Raw genomic sequence first — 15,243 nt, forward strand, 5'->3', positions numbered from 1 at the left:
TGCTAGTGCATCAGCGCTTAACATGCGTAATGGCTAAAAATGCCATGTAAATGGCTGCAATCAGTTTAACATGCTAATGTTAACATGGCCAATGCTAACTGTATCCACATCAGCGCTAACATGCTCAATGCTACTGCTAAATGCTAACATGCAATGAATTCAATGTTAACATCTAATGTTAACATCATGTTACTTGCGCCCATCAACGTTAACATCAATGGCTAAAAGCGAATAACATGCTGTAACATAATGTTAACTGCAATGCTAACGTTGACTAGCGGCTAACATGCAGTAACATTAGCTAAAGCTAGTAATAACATCAGCGTACATGCTACAGCATGGCTACATATGTTAACTACTAGCTACGCAATTTAAACAATTACATCGAATGTTTAACTGCGTCCACTGTAACATCAAGAATCTAATGCTTAAATGTTAGTAATTGCTAGCACGTAGGCTAGCTGCTCCTGTGTCTGAAATAAACATGTTAAAATGACTGTTTGAGGTGTGCTTTTTTGAATAATCAGACCCCCACAACAGACCCACTGTCACTCTCAAAAGTTGCTTTTCTAGTACTGAATGCTGAAGCAGTGTCAGTAAATAATGCATGGGGGACGAGGGCCAGAGTCAGGCACACTCAAAAGTTTCTTTAGAAATTTTTCTAGTATTATTCGCTCTCCGTTCTTCCGGGTTGTTTTTCGGTTCGCTTCGCTCCTCCCAGAGTTTTTGGTCGCACAACAACAAAACGGGTACTCAAAACACGCCGGCTCGCGGAATCGAATGGCTATGTCTTTTCTAAGCGTTTCGGCAAACGGTTTTTGCCAAAAAAATCCAGAAAAACGAAGCCAAAAAAATGAATGGTGTGGTATTGTGCGAGAATTTCCAGTAGGCTCGACTGAGTGATGACAATCGCTAGAGTGGAGAAGGGGGGGAACAATCAGTGAAAAGAAAAAAAGGATTTCACTACCGTGGCTCAAATGCCCCTACAGCCACCGCTTGCTCATAGAAACGTAGCAAAATTTGTTGTATCACTCACATTCTTTTGCCTGCCAAAGCTGTCAGAACATATATTTTGGCTCCTAGAGGCTAATTGATCAACTACTCCCCTCCAACTTATCCTCCACAGCGCTCTATACGCAATGTTAAAAAGGAGGAAATCTTCTGGATAAAGGCAAAGGTAACGGTCTCTCTCTTGCTTCTGAGTGGCAATTTCTTTCAATTTACTGTACACAAAACGAATATGTAAACTATTCAGGAAGGTCTCATCGTGGCCTCAGGTTAAGCCGGTTCCATGATTGGAATACGGTTTGGCAAAATCCGTTCCTTTTCGAGAGGAGTCTCAGCATTTTCTCTCAGTCTCAAGATGACCTCTAAACAGGTGCCAGATCAGCTGCTGCTATAGAGGTCCTGGTTTGCTTGGCCACCTCAGCATGCGTGAAAGGGAAGAGGGCGAGGGGGCCAGCAGACAGAAGCCGAGTGGCCATTTTAGTAGTTCTTGGCATCATTTGACCCTGTCTGTGTAACAATGGCAGACCAGAGACAGCAGCGCGTAGCGCAAGCTGTAACACATGCTTTTGCCAACATTAGCGACCAATGTTAAAAATTACTGCTACATAACATTAGCCACTAGGAATTAAATACATGTTGATTGTCACAAGTAATGCTAACCTGCTAATGTAATTAACATTAGCCACTAGGGAATTACACACCTGTTTAATTATTAACATGCTAATTGTAACATGCATAAATTTTAACGTAGCGCATTCAGCATTAAACATCTAATGTTAAACATGCAAATGCTAACATGCTAATGCATGCTAGCGCATCGCATTACCTGCTCATGCTAACATGCAAATGTTAAACATGCTAATGCTAATGCTAGCGCATCAGCCGCTAAACGCTAATGCTAAACATGCCTATGCTTAACATGCTAATGCTAACTTGCTAGTCCATCATCGTTACATGCTAATGCTAAAATTCTACTGCTAAAATGCTAATGCTAACTGCTAGCTAAAAATGCTAATGTTACTTGTTAGCACGTAAGCGCTTAGCTGCTCCTGTGTCTAACATAAACCTGTTAACAATGGACTGTTTGAGGTTGTGCTTTTTGGCTACAGACCCCCAGCACAGCCCACTCTCCACTCTCAAAACTTTCTTTTCTCGTATGAATTTGCTGAGCAGTGTCAGTAATAATTGCATGGGGGACGACGGGCCAGAGTCCGCACATCAAAATTTCTTAGAAAATTTTTTAGTTATTCCTCTTCCGTTTTCTTCCGTGTTTTTTTCGGTTCGCTTCTCCTCCCCGAGGTTTTGTCGCAATACACACACCGGGTATCAAACGACCGGCTCGGCCGGGAATCGATTGCTATTACTTTTCTAAGAGTTTCACATGTTTTTCCAAATTTATTGCCAAAACACTGCCCGAAAAAATTTCCCATAGGGAAATAACTGGGGAGCCGGAAAAACAAATCCATTTCAACAGACCTTTTCAACAATGAACTGGCTCTGGTGTACTTTCACCGAGCGACTTCATTTAAACTTTAAAACGTAAGTTATGCTTGCTTCTCTTCAGTGATTCAGTACACTCTGTATCGGACCGCTTTACCGTTTTAAACTATCACGGCTCAAAGGCGGGAGGTAGGGGACAAATTTCTGGGTTATAATGGGTGTGTATGGTGGCGGAAAATGTTTGTGTAGAGTGGCTGATGACATCATCAGCTAGAAGGAGGAGCAGGGAGAAAAATCAGTGAAAAAATAAAACACGTGATTTGACTACCGTGGCTCAAATGAGCCCTACACACGACACGATCTTCGACATGAAACTAGCAAAAATTGTTTTATCACTCCATCCGCCTGCCAAAGCTGTCAGGCTCTAAGTTTTGGCTCCGTACCGTCGCATCATTGATACGCACTTACTGTCTACTCCGCGACCCAACAGCCTCATAGGACTCTCAGTTAGAAGAAAAGGAGGGACATTTTCTGGAAAAGGCGAAGTAAACGTTCTGTCTCGTGGCTCTGAGGGCACTTTCTTCAATTATCGACACAAAACAACTAGTCCACAAACTTCAGAAGGACACGCGTATCCCCCATTATTTCGTTTCAATGATTGGAAATACGTTTTGGTCAGAAAGTCCTTCCTGTTCCGAGAGAGTTCTCACGCATTTGCTCGTCAGTCTCTAACTGACATTCTAACAGGTTGGCAAACTGCGTCCCCGATTTTACATTGAGTTGGTCCGGTTGCTTGGGAACCTCAGGCTGCTTGAATGCAGGAGGGGGGAGGGGGGGCCCCCAGCAGAAGCCGAGCGGCAGCCATTTTAGTAGTCTTGGCCGACGTTAATTTGGAACTTGTCTGTCTAAAATGGCGATACAGGACACGCAGAGCAGTCAGCTACGTAACATCTAATGATAATTACCGATTAGCCGTGTTAATGTTCTAGTGATCATAAGCGTCAAAAATGGCTAATGCTACAGTGCTAATGTTAACAATTCTAATTGCTAAACATGCTAATGGTAACCCCTGCGCTCAGCAGTCTACATGCTATGCTATCTCTAATCGTAACCAAGGTGCTAATTGCTAACTACTAATATTACATGCTAGCGTATGCAGCGCTACAACATGTTAATGGCTAACATGCTATGCCAACATGCTGAATAATGCTAAAATTCGAATGCTAACAATGCCAATGCTAAGTTATCCGCATCAGCACTAAACCTGTTCTATAAGTTAACATGCTAATGTTAACATGTAATGCTGAACTGCTAGCCCATCGCGCTAACATGCTACGGTTACGATGCTAATGCTAATGTTAATGTTAACTGTTAGCCCATCACTTTAACATGCACAGCACTCTAAGTAACATGATAGATTTAACATGCTAATGTTAACATCCTAATGTTAAAATGCTACTGTTAACATGTAATCTAACATGCCTCAATGTAACAAGGTAATGCTAACATGCTAATGCTAACATGCTAATGTTAACGTCTAGTCCATCAGGCGCTAAACAACATTCTAATGCTAACATGTTAATCTAACATCTATGATCAACTCTAGCCCATCACCGTGTAACATTGCTAATGCTAACATGCTAATGCAACAGCTAATGCTAACTGCTAGTTCCAACATCGTGAATATGCTAATCTAAAAATGCTACTGCTACATGCTAGACTACTACTGCAGCTTAAAAATGTTAATGGATAAGTAATTGCTAGCACACGTAAGGCGGTAGGCTGCTCCGTGTCTAAAATAAACATGTTAAAAAGGACTGGTTGAGGGTGTGTTTGTTGATACGACCCCCAGCAACAAGCCCACCGCACGCTCAAAAATGTTCTTAGTATACGGAAGTTGCTAGCAGGTCAGTAATGAATGTTATGGGACGACGGGGCCAGAGTCAGGCACACTCAAAGTTCTTTAGAAAATTTTTCTAGTTGAGTGTGCGTGCAAGGCGCCCACTATATGTTATCCACCGCGCTTATTATTGAGTGTTGCCTGAAAGCGCACACTATATGTATTCACCGCGCTTATTCTTCTTCCTCATTTATTGAGTGTGCCTGAAGGAGCACACCTTTATTATCTCTCGGGCTTATTATTCCTCTTCCGTTTCTCCGTGTTTTTTTTCGGTTCGCTTCTCCTCCCCAGAGTTTTTGTCGCATATACACAAACGGGTATCAAAACGACGGCTCGGCCGGGATCGATGGCTATGTCTTTTCTAAGAGGTTTCGGCAAACGGTTTTGCCAAAAATCCAGAAAACGCAGCCAGGGAAAAATGAATGGGGTGTTTGCGAGAACTTTCCAAGCTACACGTGGTGATGTCATCGCTAGAGTGGAGAGGGGAGAAGCACAATCAGTGAAAAAAATAAACGGATTTTCACTACGTGGCCTCAAATGCCCACTACAGGACACGATTTCTACATAGAAACGTAGCAAAATTGTTGTATCACTCACATTGCCTGCCAAAGCTGTCAGACAATATGTTTGGCTTCCTGATGGGCTAATTGATCAACTCCTCCCGCCAACGAGCCTCATAACTCAATGTTAAAAAAGGAGCGAAATTTCTGGAGAAAGGCAGACGTAACGTTTCTCTCTCTTGCTCATGAGGGCACATTTCTTCATTCTCGACACACAAACGAATATGTAAAAACGATCAGGAAGGTCTCAATCGTGCCTCCGGTTAAGCCGGTTCAATGATTGGAATTCCGTTGGCCAAAAGTCCTTCCTTTTCGCGAGGAGTTCTCAGCATTTTCTTCCGTCTCTAACTGACATTCTAACAGTGCAGATCCGCTGCTGCTTATAGGTCCTGTTGCTTGGCAACCTCAGCCTGCGTGAAGGAGAAGAGGGGGAAGGGGCCACCAGAAGCCGACGGCAGCCATTAGTAGTTCTTGGCACTTAATTTGACCTGTCTGTCTGAAAATGGCAGAACAGAGACAGCAGAGCAGCTAGCTCGTAACAGCTAATGATAATTACCTTTACCAATGCTAACTGTTTAGCACATCAGCGCTAACATGCTAATGCTAACATGCTAATGCTAACATGCTAATGTTAACTGTTAGCCCATCAGCGCTAACATGCTAATGTTAACATGTTAATGTTAACATGCTAATGCTAACATGCTAATGTTAACTGCTAGTGCATCAGTGCTAACATGCTAATGCTAAAATGCCAATGGTAACTGCTAGCCCATCAGCATTAACATGTTAATGCTAACATGCTAATTTTAACTGTTAGCCTATCAGCACATCAGCGCTAACATGCTAATGTTAACATGCTAATGCTAACATGCTAATGCTAACATGCTAATGTTAACTGTTAGCCCATCAGCGCTAACATGATAATGTTAACATGTTAATGCTAACATGCTAATGCTAACATGCTAATGTAAACATGCGATGCTAAAATGCTAATGTTAACATGTTAATGCTAACATGCTAATGTTAACTGCTAGTGCATCAGTGCTAACATGCTAATGCTAAAATGCCAATGGTAACTGCTAGCCCAGAAGCGTTAACATGCTAATGTTAACATGTTATGCTAACATGCTAATGTTAACTGTTAGCCTATCAGCACATCAGCGCTAACATGCTAATGTTAACATGGTAATGATAACATGCTAATGCTAAAATGCTAATGCTACCAATGCTAATGTTAACTGTTAGCCCATCAGCGCTAACATGCTAATGTTAACATGCTAATGTTAACATGTTAATGTTAACATGCTAATGTTAACCGCTAGTGCATCAGCGCTAACATGGTAATGCTAACATGCCAATGTTAACTGCTAGCCCATCACCGTTAACATGCTAATGGTAACATGCTAATGTTAACATGTTAATGTTAACTGTTAGCCCATCAGCGTTAACATGCTAATGCTAAAATGCGAATGCTAACATGTAATATTAACTGCTAATGTTAACATGCTAATGTTAACTGCATGCCCATCAGCGTTAACATGTTAATGTTAACATGCTAATGTTAACATGTTAATGCTAACATGTTAATGCTTAAAATGCTCTGTTAACATGTTAATGCTAACATGCTAAGTTAACTGCTAGCCCATCAGTGTTAACATGCTAATACTAACATGCTAATGCTAACATGCTAATGCTAACTGCTAGTCCATCATTGTTAACATGCTAATGCTAAAATGCTAATTGCTAGCATGTAAGCGCTAGCTGCTCCTGTGTCTAAATAAACATGTTAAAAATGACTGTTTGAGGTGCTTTTTGAATACAGACCCCGCCACAGCCCACTCGTCACTCTCAAAATTTCTTTTCTAGTACTGAATTTGCTGAGCAGTGTCAGTATATTGTGGGGACGACGGGGCCAGCGGCAGGCACACTCAAAATTTCTTTAGAAATTTTTCTAGTTATTCTTACGCCCTTTTTTTGTCACGCTACTCCTCCCAGAGTTTGTTTGCACGTACACAAAAATGGGTATCAAATGACCGGCTCGGCCGGGAATCGATGGTTATGACTTTTCTAAGGTTTCGGCGCAACGGTTTTGCCAAAATCGCCAAAAACACGCCAAAAAATGAATGGGTGTGTATTGCGAGAACTTTCCAGAGCTAGAGTGAGTGACGTCATCGCTAGAGTGGAGAGGGAGAGAAAAAGTCATCGAAAAATAAATTTGTAAACTGCCACTGTGGCCGCAAATGCACAGCTACAGACATGATTATACCCTCAAACGCAGGAAAATTCGAGGCGGTCACAGTGATACCACTGTAGCTTTCAGATATATAGTTTTGGCTTGATACGCAAATATGCGGCAGCATCTCCCATCCTCAGCCTCATATACTCCCATGTTAAAAGGAGGTAAATTTTTTGGGGGAAGGCAGAAGTAACGTTTCTCTCTCTTGCTCCTACGGGCACATTTCTTTATTTATCGACATAAAACGACTATGTAGACGTTTGGAAGGGCACAGGATGCTCCCAGTTATGTCGGTTCAATGATTGGAAATATGGTTTAGTCAGAGATCCTTCCTCTTCGAGGGAAGTCTCAGCATTTTCTCTCAGTCTGTCCGGTTTTTTACTGACATTCTACAGGTGCGTAACTGCTCTGCTGATTAGGTCCTGGTTATTTGGCAACCTCAGCTGCCTCGAAGGAGGAGAGGGGGGAGGGGCCTGTAAAGACATGCTATTTGCTAACATTAGTGACCAATGCTAAAATTAGTGCTAATTAACATAGCCACTAGGAATTAAATACATGTTAATTACTAACATGCTATGGTCAACATGCTAATGTTATTGCTAACACATTAGCGCTCAGCAATAACATGCTAATGTTAACATGCTCATGTTAATTCTAACAGGTGCAGATTAGCTGCTGCTGATTAGGTCCTGGTTGCTTGGCAACCTCAGCCTGCTTGAAGGAGGAGAGGGGGGAGGGGCCAGCAGAAGCGAGCAGCAGCCATTTTAGTAGTTCTTGGCACTTATTTTGAACTTGTCTGTCTAAAATGGCAGACAGAGACAGCAGAGCAGCTAGCGCGTTAACTTGCTAATGATAATTAGCATTAGCCACTAGGAATTAAATACATGCTAATGTTAACATGGTAATGCCAACATGCTAATGTTAACTGCTAGCGCATCAGCGTTAACATGCTAATGTTAACATGCTAATGGTAACATGCTAATGTTAATTGATAATGCATGGGGACGACGGGACCAGAGTCATGCACACTCAAAATTTCTTTCGAAATTTTCTAGTTATTATTATTATTCTTACGCCCTTTTTTTGTCTCGCTACTCCTCCCAGAGTTTTTGTCGCACATACACAAAACGGGTATCAAAACGTGCGGCTCGGCCAGGACATGTGTGCTATGACTTTTCTAGGAAAATTCTAGGCGGTCGCAGTGATAACACTGTTGTAGCTGTGCCCTAACATACTAATGTTAACATGCTAATGCTAACATTACATTACATTACATTCCATTGCATTTAGCAGACGCTTTTATCCAAAGCGACTTACAGAGGAGGACATAAGCTGAGAGGTAATGATAACAAGCTAATGTTAATTGCTAGCATATCATCGCTAACATGTTAATGTGAACATGTTAATGCTAACATGCTAATGTTAACTGCTAGCACATCAGCGCTAACATGCTAATGTTAACATGCTAATGTTAATTGCTAGCACATCAGGATAACGTGGTAATGCTAACATGCTAATGTTAATTGCTACTGGTCAGAAGGGTCAGCTCTGTCCTGGACTGCTGGAATGCAGCATACATAAATACACCTGGGAGTTTTCCCGCTATGATGTCAAAATGTCTGCTGGACTGCCCCATTGACTCCATTGAGGAAGTGGGGAAGAGGAGGATGTTAGAAAATCTGATATCCATCATGAACAAGGAGCACTATGACAGGTCCTTCATTCCAACCACTCTCAGATTCTTGAACCTTAACATGACTTTCTTAGTTAAATTACTTATTTTCGTTTTTCTGTTACTGTTATTTATACATATACACTCTACACCTCTACACTCATTTCATTAGGTACATAATCCAATCTACAACCGTTTTGCCATATATTCTGCCTTTACAAAGATAATAATGACACTGTTACAGAGGTAAAATATTTAGGCTATATTAGGTTTATTATTGAAAATGTAGTTTGCAGTGGTGTTGAACTGGACTGCAATACATTGAGAGGCCTTAATAATATTGTGGCCACCCCATTTACATATACACCACCACCCACTATGAACTCAATAATAAAGTACAATTATTACAGTGTCAACAAAAACTGAAAAATTATAAGCTTTGTGAAAGCAGAGGCTGTTCAAATCAAATCAAATCAAATCAAATTTTATTTGTATAGCCTAAAGTCACAAAATACATTTGCCTCAGAGGGGTTTACAATCTGTACAGGGAGTGACACTCTCTCTCCTTGGACCCTCAGTTCGAGTGAGGATAAATTTGCCTACAAAAAAACCCTTTTAACAGGGAAAAAAGGTGGAAGAAACCTCAGGAAGAGCCATAGAGGAGGGATCCCTCTCTCAGGACGGACAGACGTGCAATCGATGTCACGTGTACAGAACAAATCAACACAAACATATTGTACAATGACAATAAATGATAAATTGACAACGAATTACAATAAATGATAAAATGATTACACTAGCAGTGGAACCTGTGATAGAGATAGAGAGACACAGATGCACAACAGCTGCAAATCATCAACTAACTATAAACTGTAATGGAGATACGGTAGCAATAATGACAGTAATAATATATGTAGTGGACGTCATGCATGACGTCATTAACATGCATTAATGAGACATGTATGTTTACAGATGGTGGTGGTATTGGTGATGGAGGGATAGAGAGAGAGAGAGAGAGACAGAGAGAGAGAGAGAGAGAGAGAGAGAGAAAGAGAGACTCAGTTTCAGACTCAAAGGGAGGTGTGACTGCATCTTCAGTTTTGTCTGAATTTGAAAAAAACATCAAAACTTTTTATATCCTTATGGCATGCTTGGAGTTTAGGTAACTGATTGGTTTCATCAGGCTTGATCGATAAATATAATTGGGTGTCGTCAGCATAACAATGAAAATTGATGGAGTGATTCCTAATAATGTTCCCTAAAGGAAGCATATATAAACTAAATAGAAGTGGTCCTAGTACAGAACCTTGTGGGACTCCATGACAAACTTTGGTGTGCATGGAGGATTCATCATTGACGTGAACAAACTGAGATCGATCTAAGAAATACGACTTAAACCAGCTTAGGGCGATTCCTATGATGCCAATTTGATGTTCCAGTGTCTGTAAAAGAATTTGATGGTCAATGGTGTCAAATGCGCCACTAAGATTTAACAGGACAAATACAGAGATGAGTCCTTTGTCTGATGCCATTAGAAGGTCATTTGTAACTTTGACTAATGCGGTCTCTGTGTTATGATGCACTCTAAATCCTGACTGAAAATCCTCAAATAGACTATTGTTATGGAGAAAGTCACACAGCTGATTGGCTATAGCTTTCTCAAGTATCTTAGAGAGAAAGGGAAGGTTTGATATCGGTCTGTAATTGGCTAAAACCTCTGGATTAAAGTGGGCTTTTTAAGAAGAGGTTTAATTACAGCTACTTTAAAGGACTGTGGTACCTATCCTGATAATAAAGACAGATCAATCATGTCCAATAAAGAAGGGCTAACTAGAGATAAAGCATCCTTGAGTAGCCTGGTTGTTATTTGATGAAGGTCGATGGGAGAAAAACAGTCTAAATGTATATCAGGTTTTACACCTTCTGAAGTGAAATGCAAAATGCCAAAGGAAATATACAAACATACTGGCTGTAGTGTTTTTGTTAAGAAGCCTTTCTGTGTGGAGTTTGCATGTTCTCCCGTGTCTGTGTGGGTTCTCTCCAGGTACTCCGGCTTTCCCCCACAGTCCAAAGACATGAACCGTAACAGGTTAACTAGTGACTCTATACTGTCCGTAGGTGTGAATGTGAGTGTGAATGGTTGTTTGTCTCTATGTGCCCTGTGATGAGCTGGTGACTTGTCCAGGGTGTACCCTGCCTATTGCCCTAAGTCAGCTGGGATGGACCCCAGCCTCCTCCTGCAACCCTAGTGAGGATAAGTGATTACAGATAATGTATGTATGTATGTATGTATGTATGTTTCCTTAATCTCTGATGACAAAGCATGATCATCTTATGACTTAATGTCCTAAATATCATACATATTGTTCTTTAAAGCTTTGAATAGGTTGTCTACATAGGATTGGCATGGTGGTTTGTGGTGGTGGCCCTCCTGCATAAACAGCATTTATGACAACATAGTCAGTATATGAAGCACTTACGTGAAATGTGGTTTTTATGTTTTTTGCGTTACTATTATGAGTGCTTATATATTTAATTTTACCATTCAGTTTTTTCAACTTTATTGTCAATGCTGCCGTATGTAAAGGACATACAGAGAATTGAAACAGTGTTTCCCTCATATCCCCCAAATGTGAAATATAAAATATAAAAAAATATATATAAGGTAAAAGATATCTAAGAAAAATACGGCAAATCTAAAAGATATAAACATTATAAATATGGACATTTTGGAATTATTGTTCTATTATTAATATATATTGGTAGTATTTTTGTATTTGTATTACTGTAAGTATTTTGTATACACAAAAACAAAACATCTGTAAACCGAATGTTGGACTTAGATGAAAAAAAAAGGATACATTTGTTGACGTGTCATCTATGGACGTGAGACTCCAGTGTGACGTAAACTAGGTGTCCTTGTTTTTTTTCTCAGTGTGCTCCGTAGAGTGTTGGTGGAACAAGGCTGTAAAACACGTTTCAATAGACAGAGTAAGCTTGACACAAGTATCAACTTCTCTTTATTTTCGGTCACACACTGTCGATGGGTAACTCGTAAATTGGGGGTATAGTGCCGCATAACCCTGCCTGACGACAACATAACCGCCCGCGTGTCACAGAGAGACCATAAACGAGCGCCTCTCTCCAGTCCTAGCAACTTTGTTGACAGCATCGAAGAGGAAAGATGGCGGCGCCCTCATCGCCTGAGAAAACCATGGACAAACGGACAGCGATTTTCTTAAACTCCGCGTACATAACAAGCGGCAGCGAATACTTCCCAGCAGATTCGGAGAAACTACAGCATTATATAGTGGATTTTCTCGAGAAAGAGGTAGGGAACGACCTAAAGTCCTTGAGGAATGTTGGCGACCTGCTGGAGAAGCTGACAGAGGAAAACAACGTACTGGAGAGACAGGTGAATCAGCAGCTTCAACATGTTTTCGTACGGAACAAAAAAACTAAAAAGGAGCATATAAATGTGGCAGATCGTCTTATTTATCACACTGCATGTTACATAAGTCATCTCAGTTGGCTTTCAAGGGGATGCAGAGTGCATAAGCATAGACCCGTGTCGATGTCGCAGTATGGCGAGTGGATAGCTAAAACCCGAAACGTTTATGATTTCGTTCCAATAGGCTGATGGAACAACAAACATTCATAGAAGGAAAAACACACGTAGCAACATTTAGTAGATAGTGGTATTTTTGTGACATAGCGCCCTCCAGTTTCAGAGTGCATTACCACTTTTCAACATATAGACATATCTTCGAGGTGCATTGGTTATGATTATATTACTCATGATGGAAAAACTAGCGAATCGACAATTATGCTAGCACAGCCAGTTAAAGTTCAAACTTATTAGCCTCCATTATGAATAGGGATGTAACGATACACTCACCTCACGACTCGATTCGAGTCACGATTTTTTGTTCACGATATGATTTTTTCACGATTTTTTTAAAAAATCAAAATGAGCTACAGACAAATTATGACCAAATAAAATTATCTTTTTATTTGTAGGAAAAAAAACAGTTTGTGTTCTTATAAAAAGTGCAACTTAAATCTTAAACAACGAAATACATGACAAATATCTCCTTTCTTTAGAAACAATCTCACAGTAAACTAGTGTTAACTGGTGCGATGTGCAGTTTTCGCTCTCGAGGTGGCGTACTTTGCTTCTCACTGTGGTGGCAGCTAATACGTTGCTGCATGTTGCTCATGTTACCGCTATATGTTAGCAGTCTCTTGCAATGTTTACATGCTGTTTTGGTTTTGTCTGTCCGTTTCTCACGGTTGTATTTGTGTATATAGGGAATCCTAAATGTCGCCACACAGGTGATTTAAAACTGCTTGGTGCGTCCTCTATTCCAAAGCTATTTTCTACCGTCGCCATGTCTTCCCTCGCTCTGTGCTCCATACCTACGTAGTGACGTGAGTCACGTGGCTTGGCGCCTGACGTTGAACAAATGATTCACCAACCAGTGACTTTTTTTAAGATAACGTAACCTATTTATAAGAAAAAAAAGACGAAAAAGAACATATCCTATCCTAATTCGCTCGCATTCGCCAAGAATCGCGATTCATTTTTTCTGTCAACCGATGCGAGTCAACACACATTTGTACTGATTTTTAATCGTGTCATGATGCATAGTTACATCCCTAATTATGAAATCAAACAAAACAAAAGTTTTCCATGCAAATGATCATAACCAAAAGTGTTTCTAGTTTAAGAGAAATCTCCACTAAACTTGATAAAGATATTTAACTCACTCTCCCCATCTCCTTGTAAAAACACCATGCCCTGCTACTTAGAGCTGGCACTAATGTCAGTTGAAATTGAGTGTCAAAATTCCAGCAGACCGTCCATCACCGTGTCATAGCTGATAAGCTTGGTTAGCTCTAACTACTGGCAGCTGTATTCTTGCTACACTGAGGAGTCTCAGTCTGTCATCTTGATCGACATTACTTTCCACGTGACACTCTGCAGCCCTGAGGCCACAACCCCTATAGTAGTTATTTCTAAGAATCAAATTTAATAATCTTTGATCGCCGACATGCTGCACAGAAACTAGTACACATCGGTATTAATGAGGTGTTCTAACAGTAACATTAAGTACAGAATATTTATCAAAGAAAGCTGAAATTCAGATCTATTACTTTATTAAAGCTAACTTCGAGTGTACGTATTCATATTTGTTTATATGTTATATATTTATATACATAAATACTAATAAATACTATACTAGTCAAAGTTTTAGAACACCCAGATCTTTCCAGGTTTTAATGCAATTCATGCTGTTTAATGTCTCATTGTACTCTGAAATGAAAGTATAGAAGAGATAAGAGGTTGAAGAAATCATGGAATCAATTTATAAACCAAAATGTATTCTAAACTTCTGACTCAAAATAGGCACCTTTGGCAGATATAACAGCTAAAAACACTCATGGCATTCTTTCTACAATGGAAATCAAATATTCTTCAGAAAGTTCTTCCTAACTCTGTTGCAGAAGTCCCCATGAATCTGTGGCACTTTTATTGAAATTTAAGCAGTTCAAGTCCAATGAATAGCTTGAAATGGTACAAAGGTAAGTGGTGAACGGCCAGTGTTGCTCAAGCGCTATCTTGTGGCAGCCTAGAGGATCAACCTTGAATGGTATTTGTGTTCCTCTGAATGCTGAACTGATAGGTAATTCTAGTAAGCTTAGACTATGTTCACTCTTATTAGATTCATCAGTTTCTTCATCAGCTGTAGCAGCAGCAACAGCTGTGTAGATTTGTAAAGTATGAAACTTTACCTGAGGATCGGCTTTCCTGCTTCATGAGGCTGGCCTCTCTTTCTGCATCAGCCAGTTGAGCATGCATAGCCTCTGCTTTAGCCTGGGCTTAGAAACTAATTAGTGACGAGTGCCTACGACACTCGTCAACTATTGTTCTTCTGCGTGTTTCATGGCATTATTCATTTTCCGCCCTTTTTCGAACATTAATGCGGCCCGCAGCGGTGAGAGGACCCCAACAAATTATATATCAAAACGTGCGTCTTGATCCCGAATCGAGTGCTATTACTTTTCTAAGAGATTCGCGTGTTTTTCGCGAATTTATTCTGGAAAAACTGCGAAAAATTTCTCATAGGGAATGAATGGGGAGGCCCGAAAAAAAATACACTTCAACAGACATTTTCAACAATGAACTGCTCTGGCATGCTTTCACCGAGAGACTTCGTTTGAACTTTAAAACGCAGGTATGGTTCCCTTATCTTCAGGGATTCACGACACTCATCGACAGCTTTTACCGTTTTTAAACTATCAAGGCTCAAAGTTGAGCAGGTTTTTAGTCAAATTTCTGAGTGAGGAGCAGGGAGAAAAATCAGTGAAATTAAAGCTGCAAGCAGCGATGGTCGGGCCCTCGCATATGCAGCAGGGAGAAAAA

General features: G+C 40.5%; 1 protein-coding gene across 1 annotated transcript in view; it reads left to right on the forward strand.

The window, feature by feature from the left end:
- The first annotated feature begins 11,745 nt into the window (after positions 1-11,745).
- Positions 11,746-15,243, forward strand: part of rint1 (RAD50 interactor 1) — a 77,753-nt gene continuing 74,255 nt past the window's right edge. The window contains 1 exon segment of the mRNA XM_027289135.1: positions 11,746-12,231. Coding sequence (XP_027144936.1) covers positions 12,001-12,231 — 231 coding nt within the window. The 5' untranslated portion in view covers positions 11,746-12,000.

This window comes from Larimichthys crocea, chromosome XVI (genome assembly GCF_000972845.2).
Source record: "Larimichthys crocea isolate SSNF chromosome XVI, L_crocea_2.0, whole genome shotgun sequence".
Taxonomy (NCBI): domain Eukaryota; kingdom Metazoa; phylum Chordata; class Actinopteri; family Sciaenidae; genus Larimichthys; species Larimichthys crocea.